At 44.3% G+C, this 16,045-nt stretch overlaps 1 protein-coding gene and 1 long non-coding RNA gene across 2 annotated transcripts in view; one reads left to right on the top strand and one right to left on the bottom strand.

The window, feature by feature from the left end:
* LOC144685989 (microtubule-associated tumor suppressor 1 homolog) overlaps positions 1–11,428 on the bottom strand; it is a 53,200-nt gene extending 41,772 nt beyond the window's left edge. Inside the window, exon 1 of the mRNA XM_078551086.1 lies at positions 11,183–11,428. Coding sequence (XP_078407212.1) covers positions 11,183–11,230 — 48 coding nt within the window. The 5' untranslated portion in view covers positions 11,231–11,428. The remainder of the gene's footprint in view (positions 1–11,182) is intronic.
* Positions 29–15,521, top strand: LOC144685990 (uncharacterized). Its single transcript, XR_013577830.1, has 3 exons — positions 29–129; positions 4,465–4,636; positions 14,461–15,521. It is a non-coding gene; the product is annotated as an uncharacterized LOC144685990 (long non-coding RNA).
* The last annotated feature ends 524 nt before the right edge of the window (positions 15,522–16,045 follow it).

Below are 16,045 nucleotides of genomic sequence, written 5' to 3'. Positions count from 1 at the left end.
CTCCTGCAGACCAGGCCGTCCACATACGGCTGAACAAGTTTAAAATGGAATTGTTGCTCTGGTGAGATCGTGTGAGAAAGCTACAAGATCCAGAAAAGGATCAATTGACATTAAGCCTACAGGTATAAAGTAAGCACCTGTTTTTACGTTTTGAGTGACTGATGCAGACACCAAAATCCAGGCATTCTTCTTCATAATGAAACATGGCATGTTGATCATGCCACGATCTCATTGAATGGTTCAAAGGACTGAATGGCCTACCCCTGCTCCTATTTCTTACGCTCTTCTGTTGTAAACCTCTGACCATTTTGTGGCCCAGGTTTGGCTCAGTGCGCCTGATTTGCAAACTGTAATTGTTCCAGAATGTCCATATATTTTGTGAACTGTTACTTGTGCCCATCAAGGCTCTGCACTGCCAGCTGTAGTCTCGCAATGTCAGTTGTGTGTAAGCCAGCTGCAACAATAGTGGAATGAGGAGATCAGATGACAAAAATATATATAGAAACTAGGCTGGTTGACAGAACAGAGACGAGATATCTACAATGCTTTAGCCACATTCAGCAAATGGCCATAGGTAGATTGTATATACACCCAATGGTAAATTACATCAATGGCATCAAAAGAGAAAATCAATTTATTGCTTGTTTCATCAAAGAAACAGTCAGCGGGAGACAGCTGAGACTGCAGATCATATAGGAGGGAGATAAGTGGTATGGGCTATCTTGAGACTTCCAGGTCAATGGCCTTAGACCAAAGATAGAAAGAGATGCTGACATCAATTACACATTTGCACAATTTGCCATGGGCATAGTTTCACACATATACAAGATGATATATGTAGGGCTATTACATGCCTTGCATGCTGTGTGCGGTTGAGTGCATGTATAGGAGTTATGAGCATGTGCTAGATTTTATGCTCCCCCCTGTCCTGGTGGAGGGTTTGCATGCCATTGGCACTATGCCCACCACCTGCACATGAGCCTCTGCTTCTGCCACAAATTTAACAGCAGTGGGGAAGGCTTTGGGCTGTCCACCGGCCCATGGGCCACGCCAATTGAGGCCCTTAAGTAGCCAATTTATGCCCACTTAAGGGCCTCCTCCCACTAGAGCTGGGATTTAACTCATGGTGGGAGAGGCCCACCTCAAGCATCCAACCCTGAAGCTTTCACTATGTGGGCTAGTGGCAGGCGAGGGAGCTGCCTTCTTAATAGCACCCACCCACCGGTCTGTCCACCCCAGCCCTCCGCCATCTCACTCCCTTTGCTGGAGCCTGCCAGTCTGACCCTGGAAATACACTCTGCATTTAACTTTCACTTCAGTACTTCATGGTTGGAAACTAGTAGCAATCCTGCTACTGCTCCTGGTGGCGCTGCTGGGACCAGAGAGTTGCCAGCCTCTGATTAGCTGGCAGCTCTCTGAGGTCATTATGAAGACAAATTGCCACTGGGTGAGATCTACCTATAACTTCACCAGCTTCCCAAAAGCACATTGAATTGTTTAAGAAGTACCCGTTTTTAAAAAAATACAAGAAAAGACACTGACCAAAAATGAGTCACCTGCTGTCAGGGATTGTAAGTTAACATTTTCCGGAAAGTTATTATGTGGGTTGCACTGCAGAGCTGCTGACATGTTGCTAATAGAATTCCACACCTCGGGGTATCAAAATCCACTTCAAAAAGCGACTCTTGAAAGGAAGGCATTAAAAATGCAAAGTACTGGACTTTAATCAATTGTAATTCCATCAAGTCAATGGGAACTGCTAATGAGCCAGATACCCAACAGACATTCAAAACTCTCTGTGGAGGACAAAATAACCCCATCTCTTGTTGGTTTCTACTATCTTGAAATGTGTCAAAAGTTTGAGATAAAAGACCAAAAATGTGTTACTTGTTCTGCAACAATGATTGCAAGGCATGTTAATTGAATTCCTCCTTGGAATATACGGACAGGAGGTTTGAAAATGCTTTTGCCAAGTCAGAAACAGAGAAAGTTATCTGGAAAAACTGCTGAACAGAGCAGTAAAGAATCTTTCTCTCCATCTCTTCTCCCTGAAGCTAAGGTTGACTCCAGCAAGATGCAGTTACCTGAACTTTAATTCAACTCCAGGATTTTAAAGGAAACCAGCTAACTTCAAACAGCCACAACGATCAACAATCTTCGCTTCAAGGACAAGCAAAAAACTTAATTGTATATTTTTTTAACTGTTATTTGGAACCTAACTTTTATTACTTCTGAGACCGGTGTGTGTGTGTCATTGAGTCTTTTATTATTTTTTCTCAGGTTTAGTAACTAAAAAACTTACTCTTTCTTTGACTCAAGAAAACCTGGTTTGATTGGCTCCTTATTAAAAAGTAAAGACTTTTGGATTGGAAAAGACATTTACAGGGAAAATAAATTTTAAAAATCCTTTGTGGCGACTAACTGAGGGAGCTGAATAAAGGAGAACCAGTTCACTCCTCCTCACTTGGTCACAGCAGTTGGGACTTCCTCCGAGCTGGAGGCATAAATCTCAACTTAAAGCAATCAATGCCCCTCCAAGTGTTAAGTGCCTATGGGGTGAGTCGACAGAGCAGGGGTGAGCTTGTCCCTGACTTTTTCACAAGTGGGGAGGGAGTGAGGGCCCTGTCACCCCATTAAATGCAGCCACTTATTTGTATGAGTTTATAAGCTTGTTACATGGGTGCACAAGATGCTATATGCCTGTTTTTAAGGACATATAAGGCACTGTGCACATGGTAGCATAGGTGTATATGAGCATTGATTTAGCATTCTGGGAAAGATTGGGCTACATATGGCCTTGTTGTGAATGCAATCATAATAGTAGAATTGGGGAGAAGACTAGAATATGGTGAATTTTACTATCTAGAATCCACCCCTTTTTTGCCTAGGCTGTCAAATATTCAGCCCTGCTGGTTGAAGATGCTGGATGATATTTCCAAAATTGCCCAACTCCTCATTGAAGCCGAGCTGACAGTCTTCTGGACCCCACGAGAGCTGAACCAAAACAAAAGTTCTTCAAAATCTACCACAATTTTTGATCTGTTGCCAGTAGCTAGCCGGCCAGTCTTAAGTAGCTGACATGGAAGTTGTCATAGTGCTCTTGGAGCGTGAGCCATGCCACCCGCTCAGCCTAACTGACCCCTTGTGGCCCAACTGAAATCCACCAGGCACTGATACTGCGGACAAGCACAACACTACCACTACTTAGAAACAAGGCCCAAGTCTGTCCCCAGTCACCCAAACAAGCTAATTTACTACCACAATCTATCATATATTGGATGCTATACTTTGCCTGCAATGTATATCAAGATTTGAAATCAAAGTCTGCCTAAGCTAGAGGTACCCATCCCTTCCAGTTGGTGTCTTCTTTTAACTGGAAATTGATAGAGAATTAGTCATTTTCTTTATGCAGGAAGGAACTGCAGCTGTCCCTTGAAATGACCCGAGGGGTATGTTTGCACTGAAGCTTAGTGACCTTGACAACATGGAAGAACTGTCCCCGTTCTTGACATGTTTTGCAGTCAGGCTGCAACAGGTTGCATAGTTTGTGAGATCTGATTGCACCAATTTACTTATGGTAGCAAAGACCAAAAGGTCCATCATGCCCAAGTTCCAGCACCAGAGTTTAATGATCCATACCCATCGCCTCTGAGGCCACAAAATATCAGCCTGCTGGTATATAAAGTGCTTGTTTGTATGATGTAGGTAATTACGTGTGTATGTTAGTATGGGTATATAAGATGGCATGTGCTTGTCTGCATGGGACATCTGCAGTTCATCCCTACAAAAAAACCAATGCTCTATTTGTAAGGGGAAGACTTCTCACTTTGAAGAAGAGAAGAGATGCCGTGTACACAGGTTAGCCTGAAATGGGACAGTATAACTGAAGAAAAGTGAAGTAAAACTTGGGAGTTCAAGAGGAATGTGGGATGGGACAGCCAGGAAAGAGGAGGTTGAGGTTAAAGAGCAAATGGTAGCCCAAAGATCAGAAAACTTAGCTGAGGCACTAACCTTTTTGGGTCTGAAGAGAGGGATCATTGGCCACTGTGTCCCTCTAAAAGGGACATTATTGGTCTGCATCCTTATCCCAACCTAGATTTTCATCCATACATTCCAACAGGGGAGGACATCGGTCTTACCTTCACCCACTGCCCCACACCTTGCAAATGATAGCAAGGAGATGGAGATTGCAACCTGCATGATTTCCTGGCCTTCCACTTTGGATACTGCTGACCCCAGGGACTGCGAGAATAGAGGTGGCAGTATTCATTGAGGCAGTGGTGAAGGGCCCAAGGCTGCTCTTTTTGGAGGGGTACAGTAAAGTAATAGCCACCTCTTCCTCTGCTTAGGCCCCACATGGATACCATGGGCCTCAACTCAGATATCTGATTTTTTGAGCACTTCTTTCACTTTAACTGACATTCTCGCTTCTGGTATCTTGCATATCCACAATTTTTTCTTCAGCTCTCTCTTGGTGTTGGAGGTTCTGCTGAGAGCCTTCTCTATATGGATGATTACCTCTGACCCAGGAAAATAGACCAAGGTCTCAACGGAGTCAAGTCAGCAGAGAGAAGCACTGCTCTGTCCTTCGGACGGAGGGAAATCCAGGCAGTATGAAAATGCAATTTTCCAACATGTAAGACCATTTTCTCTCCGGGTCTCCAAATGTAATTCCATTGCGGTGACACAATTGCATAAAAGTGCATAAACATGCTTTCAACTCAATAGAAGCAATTGAAAAGTCATTGCTTGGAAACAAAAAAATATTTACATTTGTGGTTACTTGGAGTGTGGTGCTGCTTCATATGCATTTTTAGCGCAACTCTAGATTTAAAACAAGTGTGGCACAAAATTATTCGCTGTGCTTTCCAATCTTCACCACAGTTGCTGTAATATGTGCATTGTACCCTTTTTAGTTATTTCCACAATGTGATGCCTGAGGTAATGCTGCTGTAAACTAGCTTTCCTACACTTCCTGCATCATTCCTTTAACATTGCTGCAAGTTGGTTAGGTAATGGTTTGTTTGTTACATATCTTTACACATACTTTCTACTCTTTTGAGGAATAGTGGGGAAGTGTTGGAAGGATTAGCAGGCTGATTATCAACTTAGTGAACTGCCTCATGAGCTCTCCCTCCGTGGCCAACAAGTCCTGGAATGGATTTTGAACCCAGAGCTTCTGCCTTGGAGGCAGAGACGCTACTTACTGAGCCACAAGCCCTCCAGCTCAGTCAAGTAATGAGGGAACATTGACAGGACTGTCTCATTCCTTTGTGCCACACAAGTATTGGGCAACGACCATCTCCAACAATGCTAGGGAACACCATCGCCAGCAAGTTCCCCTCCAAGCCACACAGATCATCCTGACTTGGAAATATAATGCTGTTCATTCACTGTCACCGGGTCAATATCTTGGAACTCAATCTCTAACAGCACTGTAGGTGTGCCCACAACACATGGACTACAACTGTTGAAGAAGTTGACTCGCCACCACTTTCTTGAGGACAAGTAAGGATGGGCAATAAACGCTAGCATTGCCAGCGACGCTCACATCTGACAACAAATTGGAAAAAAAATCAGCTCTTGAATGTGTATGTCTTTCTTTGATGCGACAATAGATTGTACAATCCTTCATTGAGATCAATGGCCCAGTGTATGGCCCTTCTGGTTTTCCGGTTTCCTAAATTTGATCACGGAAGAATTGCAAAGGAATCGACTGACCTACATTCCTGATTAGACAACTGATTATAAATCAGCCATGATCTAATTGAATGGCAGAACAGACTTAAGGGGCTGAATGGCCTACTGTTCCTATAACTGAGCATGGCCTGGACTAATGAGTTTACCATGCCAGCTGGGGGAATCTAATTTCAATTAATAAACCTGGAATAAAAAATGACCATGAAACTATCGGATTGTTGTAAAATAAACCATCTTATTCAGTAATATCCTTTAGGGAAGGAAATAGGCTGCCTTTAACTGGTCTGACTAACTTATGACTCTGGAACCACAATGTGGCTGACTCTTAACTGCCCTCTGAAATAGTCTAGCAAGCTACTCTGCTGCATCAAACTGCTAGAGAAAACATGAATAAGAATAAAACTGGACTGACAACCTTAGATGGATCTAGGCACTGGAAACAACAAAGGTACACCTGCCCAGTGGACCCTGCAAAGTCCTCATCAACAACATATGTGGATGTGAGCCAAAATTGAGAGAGTCCCACAGGCCAGCCAAGCAGCAGCCAGACATACTCATACCCACCGAATTGTACCTTATGTACTCAGCAGAAGTGATGGCAAAGTTATACACAGTCAGGAGGGAGTGGCCCTGGGAGTCCACAACATTGACCCCAGATCCCATGAAGGCTCAAGGCACTAGGTCATACAAACATATAAATTAGGAGGAGCAGGCCGCTCGGCCCTTCGAGCCTGCTCCGCCATTCAATAAGATCATGGCTGATCTGAATGTAACCTCAACCCCACATTCCTGCCTACCCCCAATAGCCTTTCAACCCCTTGTTAATCAAGAATCTATCTAGCTTTGCTTTAAAGACTCTGCTTCCACCACCTTTTGAGGAAGAGAGTTCCAAAGACTCATGATACTCTGAGAGAAAAAAATTCTCCTCATCTCTGTATTAAATGAGCAATCCCTTATTTTTAAACAGTGACCCCCTAGTTCTAGATTTTCCTGCAAGAGGAAACATCCCCTCCACATCCAGCCTGTTAAGAACCCCTCAGGATCTTAAAGTTGCCTCTTACTCTTCTAAACTGCAGGTCAAAAATGAGCAAGATATCCTCCTGCTGAATACCATCTACTGCCCTCCCTCAACCAATGAATCAGTACTCCTCCATGTTGAATACCACATGGAAGGGGCAATGAGGGTATCAAGGACACAGGGTGTAGACTGGGTGAGAGACTTCAATGTCCATCGGAAGGGTGGTTCAGCAGCACCACTGCTGACAGAGCTGGCTGAGTTCTGAAGGACATATCTGCCAATGGGTCCTGGGCAAGTAGTGAGGGAACCTAGTACCTCTTGTTAACTTACCTGTCGCAAATGCCTCCGTCCATGACAGTGTTGATAGGTGTGACTACTGCACAGTCCCTGTGGAGACCGAGTTTCCACCCTCCATCATGTAGTGAGGCACTACCGCCATGATAAATGGGTTAGATTCAGAGCAGATCTAGCATCTCAAATCTGGGCCTCATCAGCAGCAGAACTGCATTTAACAACAATCTGTAACCACATGGCCTGGCAGATCCTGCAGACTATCATTCCCATCACAATGGGAGACCAACACTGGTTCAATGAAGAACGCAGGAGGGCCACCAAAAGCAGCACCAGGTGTGCCTAAAAATTAGGTGCCAACCTGTTGAAGCTACAACACGGGATCACATGTATGTCAAACAATGGAAATGGCATGTGATAGATGGAGCTAAGCAATCCCACAACCAATGGATCAGATCAAAGCTCTGCTGTTCTGCTGCATCCAGTTGTGAATGGTGGTGGACAATTAAACAGCCAACTGCAGGGTGAGACTTCACAAACATTCCCATCCTCAATAATGGGGGACCCCATCATATCAAGGCTGAAGTATTTGCAACCACCTTCAGCCAGACATGCCAAGTGGATGATCCCTTTCGGCCTCCTCCTAAGTCCCCCAGCATCATGAATGCCAGCATTTAGCCATTTGATTCACTTCACATAATATTAAGAAATGGCTGAAAGTATTGGATTTGAAAGGCTACTGGCTCTGATAACATCCCATCTGTAGTGCTGTAGACTTGTGCTCCAGAACTAGCCATGCCACTAGCCAAGCTGTTCCAGTACAGATACAACACTAGCATCTATCCGACAACGTGGAAAATTACTCAGGTATGTCCTGTCTACAAAAAGCAGGACACCAAACCATCCCCCCACCTCTCCTTGCACCCCCCCACCACCACCTCAGTCTACTCTCAATGATCAACAAAGTGATGGAAGGTGTCGTTGATCATGCACTTACTCAGCAATACCCTGCTTAATGATGCTCAGTTTGGGTTCTGCCAGTGTCACTCAGCTCCAGACCTCATTACATTCTTGGGCCAAATATGGATGAAAGAGCTAAATTCCTGAGAGTAACTGCCCTTCACATCAGGGCATCATTCGACCGAATGTGGCATCAAGGAGCCCCAGCAAAATTAAAGTCAATGGGAATTGGGAGAAAGCTCTCCAAAGGTCAGAGTCATGCTTAGCACAAAGGAAGATGGTTGTGGCTGTTGGAAGCCAATCATTTCAATCCCAGGACATCACTGCAGGAGTTTCTCATGGTAGCGTCCCAGAGCTTTCCTTTAACATAATGTCAGAAGTGGGGATATTCACTGATGGGTGCACAGTGTTCAGTTCCATTCACACTTCACAACTCCACAGATGTTGAAGCAGCCTGGGCCCACATGCAGCCAGACCCAGACAAAATCCAGAATTGGGCTGATAAGTGGCAAGTAACATTCATGCCATAAAAATGGCTATCTCCAAAAATAGAGAATCTAACCATCTCCCCTTGATGTTCAAGAGCATTACCATCGCTGAATCCCCCGCGATCAACATCCTTGGGATTACCATTGACCAGAAACTGAACTGGACTAGCCATGTAAATACTGTAGCTACAAGAGCAGGTCAAAGGCTGGGAAGTCTGCAGCGTGTAACTCACCTCCTGACTCCTCAAAGTCTGTTTACCACCTACAAGTCTTAAGTCAGGGTTGTGATGGAATATTCTCCACTTGTCCGAATGATTGCAGCTCCAACAACACTCAGGAACTTCAACATCATCCAAGCTGAAGCAGCCCACTTAATTGGGACCCCCATCCACCACTTTAAACATTCCCTTTCTCCAGGACTGATGCTCTGTGGCAGCAGTGTGTACCATCTACAAGGTGCACTGCAACTTGCCAAGGCTTCTTCAACAACACATTCCAAACCCGCTGCCTCTACCACCTAGAAGGACAAGGGCAGAGGAACACCATCACTTGCAATTTTCCCTCCAAGTCACACACTATCCTGGCTTGGAACTAACTCACCATTCCTTCACCGTCGCTGGATCAAAATCCTGGACTTCCCTCCATAACAGCGCTGTAGATGTATCTGCACCACATGGACTGCAGAGGTTCAAGAAGTTGGCTCACCACCACCATCTCAAGGGCAATTAGGGATGGGCAATGAATGCTGGTCTCGCCAGCGATGCTCGCATCCCAAGAGCAAATAAAAATAACTCAGGCAGCTGAGTGTCTAATGCAAAGTTGTTAACACTAAAATGGACCCGTCATTTGGTTGCCAGCGAGTGGTACTGTCTGCAAGCAGGTTCCTCATCAATGGTCACAAGCCACTACTTGCAGTACAATCATGCTCTTGGATAAGGGTGTCTTGTTTCTTATGGCCACATTTATTCTTCTCTCAGCTTAAGAAAGTCACATTATTCAGCTACCATCTGTGCACACAATTATTAGGAAGGGTGTAGTGCCAAGCTTATCAGTATCAAAACAGTTTCCATTTAAAACTGCATTCTATTTTTTAGTCACAGCCTACTTCTTTATTAATAGAATAGCTAGATTGTTACAAACATCACGGGGTTACCAAGACATTGGTTGAGGCCAATAGGTGAATATATTTAAGGGTAAGACAGTGAAAGGAATAGAAGGATATATCAATAGGAAGGGATGAAGTAAATAGAGCCTTGAACTAATAATCTAAAAGAAAAATTACGCGAGCATTATCAAAGAAATCTTTAGGCCAAACCATATAAGGAGATATTAGCACAAAAATAAAATATTGCAGATGCTGGAAATCTGAGATAAAAACAGAAATGCTAGAAATATCAACAGGACAGGCAGCATCTGACCTGAAGGGTCATCGACCAGAAACATTAACTTTGTTTCTCTCCACAGGTGCTTCCTCACCTGTTGAGCATTTCCAGCATTTTCCATTTTAATTAAAGAGATATTCAGACAGGTGACCAAAGGGCTAGATTTTAAAGTGTTTTTTTTTAAAGAAGGAGAGGAAGTAGAGAAGTTTAGGTAGGAAATTACAGAGCTTAGGGCCTCAGCAGTTGAAGGTATGGCTGCCAATGGTGGAGCAAAGAAAATCAGGGGTGAGCAAAAGGATAGAATTGGAGGAACACAGAGATCTCGGAGCATACGGATGGAGGAGATTAGAGATTGGGGGCTGAAATTGGGTTCTGCATCTCCCATTTTCTGGGCCCAATGAGGCCTCCGTGTTGCATGTACGTATTGTTGACAAGAAGTTACTGGCTACCATATTTACAAAGGGGTATGCGTGAGCACCTAGCCTGTAGAGCAGCCAGATCATTTCTCCAATCAGCATGTAATGTTGATTTAATAGCAGCACTTCCAGTTTGAAAGTCCATGGCTTCACTTAAGCTCACACAGCTGAACACAGTTCAATGGCATGAGGGACATACCTGCCCATGAGCCTCCCTAGTGATTGTGGGGCTGTTTGTGAAGCCTGGCACTGATAACCACGAGTGCTGCCCGAAGCAAGGTAGATAAACAAACCTCGAAGTCTCAAGCGAAGTGCATGTCACTTATTTACAGTTGTGAAACACGATGGCGTGATGCCTGGATGATCCAGCGTGGGGAGATGATTCTGGTGAGCAAGGCTTATATTGAGATGGTAAAGTATTGAAATTAGGCTCCTGACACGCAGCGATGAGAAACGCGTCCCGGCATTGACGAGTCGAGCAGATGATGGCAAACTGGTTTCACAACGGCACGAAACATATTTTTTGACCTTCTCACAATATTGTTCCAGCAGCCCCCCACCCCCCGCCTGCCAACAGGGCCGGAAAATTCCGGCTTTAATGTAATTGAAAATCATTTGTCAGGTTACTACCTTTTAGTACACCTTGTGGTGTTCAACTTGCTGCCTAGTAAGAAAAAGCTAGCATGTTCCTTCCTATCGTATATGGCTCTCAAAGTACTACATAGGGTCTATTTACATAGGCAAACAGATAACAGCCAGACAGATGCGTGAACATTTAACACAACGCTGGTCATAGATTTTCCACTCATTGGTAACTGAAATCAGAGAAGTGTAACGGGACGCGTTCAACTGATCAGCAGCACATGCTTTGCTTGCTCTGCTTCCTCAATTGACAAAGTTCCCGGAATAAAGGAATCTGAGGCTTACCTTCTTTCTAGATTTACAGCAGCACAACTTGCTGCTGCTGCTGCCCATTCTCCAGACCTACTGCCTGTGAAAAGCCTGCTGTCTGTAACACTGGCGGCGAAACATTAAACCTCCAGCACTTTGTAACCCAATTGGTTTGAACTGAGCCCGGGTCTGCTTTTGGAACTTGTGGTGAGCAGTTAAGAGTTACCGTATTTCCTGTAGTGAACACGCCTTCAGAAAGGTATAAAATTACTGAACTCCCATCTCTCCAGCCTTTAACAGACATGCAGCTTTAAACAAAACAATTAAGAGTCACGGAAGTGAAATGTTATTTTCATCCTTTTGGGAGCAGAAATGTTTTTGAATAAATGTTAAAACTGTGGTTTATTTATTATACGACTCCAATTACAGGAAATGATAGTGGGGCGTGTCCTTTAGACCTCAGAAGGTGTCTGTGGCTGAAGATTAAGTCTGATGAACAATATGAAGGGTGTAGGGGATGTACTTCACTTTTACTGTTAAGAGCATGTGGTCAACGTCAATGCATACAGATCCAAAGGCTTAGTAAGGATTAGGAATTTATGGGTTAATATCAGATCAACAATGATGTAACATTTAGAATAATGCAAATTGTCCTCTTACTGGAAAAGTACATAATCCAACAGTGGCCATGGAAAGGTTAAAGTTCAAATGATCTGGAATAAGGTCAGAAGTGGAGATGTTTGCTGATGATTGCACAATGTTCAGCACCATTTGCGACTCCTCAGGTAGTGAAGCAGTCCATGTCCAAATGCAGCAAGACCTGGACAATATCCAGGCTTGGGCTCACAAGTGGCAAGTAACATTCGCGCCACACAAGTGCCAGGCAATGACCATATCCAACAAGAGTGAGAATCTAACCATCACTCCTTGGCATTCAATGGCATTACCATCGCTGAATCCTCCACTCTCAACATCCAGGGGGTTAGCATGGATAGAAGATTGGCTGTCTGGCTGGAGGCAGAGAGTGGGGATAAGGGGGTCCTTCTCAGGATGGCGGCCGGTGACTAGTGGAGTTCCGCAGGGGTCAGTGTTGGGACCACAACTTTTCACTTTATACATTAATGATCTAGATGAATGAACTGAGGGCATCCTGGCTAAGTTTGCAGATGATACAAAGATAGATGGAGGGACAGGTAGTATTGAGGAGGCGGGGAGGCTGCAGAAGGATTTGGACAGGTTAGGAGAATGGGCAAAGAAGTGGCAGATGGAATACAACGTGGGGAAGTGTGAGGTCATGCACTTTGGTAGGAAGAATAGAGGCATAGACTATTTTCTAAATGGGGAGAGAATTCAGAAATCTGGAGTGCAAAGGGACTTGGGAGCCCTAGTCTAGGATTCTCTTAAGGTTAACTTGCAGGTTGAGTCGGTAGTTAGGAAGGCAAATGCAATGTTGGCATTTATTTCGAGAGGACTGGAATATAAAAGCAGGGATGTGCTGCTGAGGCTTTATAAGGCTCTGGTCAGACCACATTTAGAATATTGTGAGCAATTTTGGGCCCCATATCTCAGGAAGGATGTGCTAGCCCTGGAGAGGATCCAGAGGAGGTTCACGAGAATGATCCCAGGAATGAAAGGCTTAACATATGAGGAACGTTTGAGGACTCTGGGTCTATACTCGATGTAGTTTAGAAGGATGAGAGGGGATCTGATTGAAACTTACAGAATACTGAAAGGCCTGGATAGAGTGGACGTGGGGAAGATGTTTCCATTAGTAGGAGAGACTAGGACCCGAGGGCACAGCCTCAGAGTAAAGGGAAGACCTTTTAGAACAGAGATGAGAAGAAACTTCTTTAGCCAGAGAGTGGTGAATCTATGGAATTCATTGCCACAGAAGGCTGTGGAGGCCAGGTCATTGAGTGTATTTAAGACCGAGATAGATAGGTTCTTGATTGGTAAGGGGATCAAAGGTTACGGGTAGAAGGCGGGAGAATGGGGTTGAGAAACTTATCAGCCATGATTGAATGGCAGAGCAGACTCGATGGGCCAAATGGCCTAATTTCTGCTCCTTATGGTCTTATGGTTACCATTGACCAGAAACTGAACTGGGCTAGCCATATAATTACTGGCCCGTAACATCCGAGCTCCCTAGCATCGGATTTGGAGGGTACCCCAAAGATGTGCTGGGGAATCCCTCTGGGAAGTTCCCAGGTAAGGGTTTGCACGGCAATTGCCCAGAAGCGCACACTTCCTCTGGACAATTGCACTGCGCTGGGAACCCTCCGAAAATATGGTTTAAATGGCTAACTTCGGATGATTCCGCTGGGGTTATGCCAATAGTTACTCACAAAGTTAGAAGAATTAAAACCTCTTCTCGCTTCTGAGCAACTATTGTAAAGACCCAGACCGACCCCACAGGACTCCCCCACACCCCCGACAGCCCCCCCCCACATGGTATTCTCCCCACCCCCACCGACCTCTGACGCCCCCAACCCCCACCCCCCTAACCTCTAACACCCCCCAACCCCCCCCGACCTCTGACATCCCCCCACCCCTCACCCCCCTCCGACCTCTGCCCGATTCGTCCCAACCTCCTCCCCGCCACAGACCTCCAACCAACCCCCTCCCTGACCACCTCGGTTTTCAGGTAGGACGATGCTGTTGGAATTGGACTCCCAGGAGCTACAGTGAAGGTGCATGGAGTGGTGGTGGGTGAGAGGTTGGTAGAGCGGGTGGTGGTGAGCGGAACGGGGGGGTGAATGGGCGTGGTGATAAAAACACAGCAGCCTGAAAAGAGATCTCTGGGAACAAATACCACTGCAAGTAAGAAGGGAGTGAGCCTGAAAGAGAAGCTGCAGGTGAAGGGGAAATGGTGCAAGAAATTTACAGGAAGTTGGAGGTGAACGGAAGAAAAGAGACTTCCTGTGGTATGAAGTTGATATGTGAGTTGGGTTGGGGGGAGGGGCAGTTGCCATCAGAATATCGTGGAAAGTGAAGGAATTTGAAAAAGATATAAGAAATAACTGAAGAAAGTTGAAAACATATAAAATGTTAGCTACTAATAAGGAAAGGGATCCAAGCATTTACCTCCTCAGGCCACTAGAGTGGCAGGTTGTTAATGCAGCGATGATTCCATGGTATTGTTGGACTCTTCCATGTTCTTGGAGTGGAGAGATAAACTCATTTTAAATGAAAATACACAGGCACAGTTCTGCCCTCCATACAAAAGATACCATTATTTCAATACGCAGCTAGTTTAAAGTGTCAAATATGAACTCCAGCATGTGACTGCGATTTTGTCTTTCTGTGATCCACAGATGATTGGTTTTATGAAAGCTCTTTTGACTAAAGAGACTGCATGAATAAAACACTTCTTTGGGAGGCAATGGCTACATCTGAGGAAACACAAGAATAAAAAGGCACATTGAGCAAAGTGAAAAACATTCTGAAGAAAAGTTCCACGATTTTAATCACTCTGATGGTGATCTCCTTCATGCATCTCAAAAGTTGTGTAAAATATTTATAATGCTTAGAATACTCTAAATGCTAGCCCCGCAAAAGCCATACAAATATTTTGAAGGAGAATTTTTTTTTTTATGTTTTGGCATCTTGGCCCATTGTGCAGCAACATAGAACTTGAGGCAAATTAGAGAATGCTGTTGAAGTATTATCAAACTTGGCTTTTAAAGAGGAAAGATCCCGAGCAATTGAAGTTCTGCAGTTTTGATCAATGAGCAATACATTTTGATTTCAATGCAATGAAAATGTTGGGAGAAGGAAGAGCATTCCCAAAGTTTTCAGCTAGTCCATTAAAGGCCTATCCTTAATTATAAGATCAGAATTGGGGCTGCCTGATGATGATTCTACAGTGTCCTGCGCCATTCCCAATTCCTCTAGTTGTGAAACATCCCATGTCAGCTGTCAGCAAGACCTGGCCAACATTCATGCTTGGGGTGAAAAGCAGCAAGTATCATTTGAGCCACAGAAGTGACAGGTAATGAACATAACCTACAAGAATAGCCCCAACCACCTCCCTCTGACCTTCAACAACAACACCTATGCTGTGTAACTGCCATTAACATTCTTGAGGAAGGGAGTTTGGGGGGGTGGGTGTAATGGGGTCACTATTGACTAGAAGATTAACCAGCTATGTCAGCAACAAATCTACTTAATCAGGGAAGAGGAATGAGTGACTCACCTCCTGACCCCTCAAGGTCTTTCCATCATCTACAAGGATCAAGTTAGAACTGCAAATGGAACAAGAGAAGAGAGCACTCAATAGAATGCATATATCTGCCACACTGTGTTAACTCAATGTTATTACAATTATGCATTTCTTCCTTGATCTTTTACCTGCCTAGGTGATGCTCTATAACCACAAAGCTGAAGAAAGAAATATTTTTATTAAGGGCTTCCAGCTCAGTGAGGAGGCTTCAGACAAATCCATGTGCAACAACCTGCTCTGAAAGCTCTGCTCACATACTGACAGCTATGAAAATTCACCACAGCAGCTGAGACAATTCAAAATATTCTAAAATAATCAACAACATTCTAAATAAAACAACCCACAACATTCTTTAAAAAAAAATCCATCAATGCACCCTATCTCCCAATGCTAACGGATCCTTTATAATATTCCGGATCCAGATTCATACCTTCGCCAATAGCTTGTCAGTTCTACCTTGTGCCATACCCTATCGATTTACCGAGTTTCAGTAGAAATTCGTTCATTAGTTTTTGAGATATATTGTTAACAAACATACAAACAAACTAACAAACAGTGGCGAAAATATTACCTCTGCCCATCTTCAGCGGCAGAGGTAATAATCACCAAATATTTGATTGGATGCAACTGAAACAACACACAAGAAGCTTAACCCCATCTAGGACAAAGCGGTGTCC

This window comes from Cetorhinus maximus, chromosome 10, assembly GCF_964194155.1.
Source record: "Cetorhinus maximus chromosome 10, sCetMax3.hap1.1, whole genome shotgun sequence".
NCBI lineage: Eukaryota > Metazoa > Chordata > Chondrichthyes > Lamniformes > Cetorhinidae > Cetorhinus > Cetorhinus maximus.
This window is presented reverse-complemented; position numbering and strand designations above follow the sequence as displayed.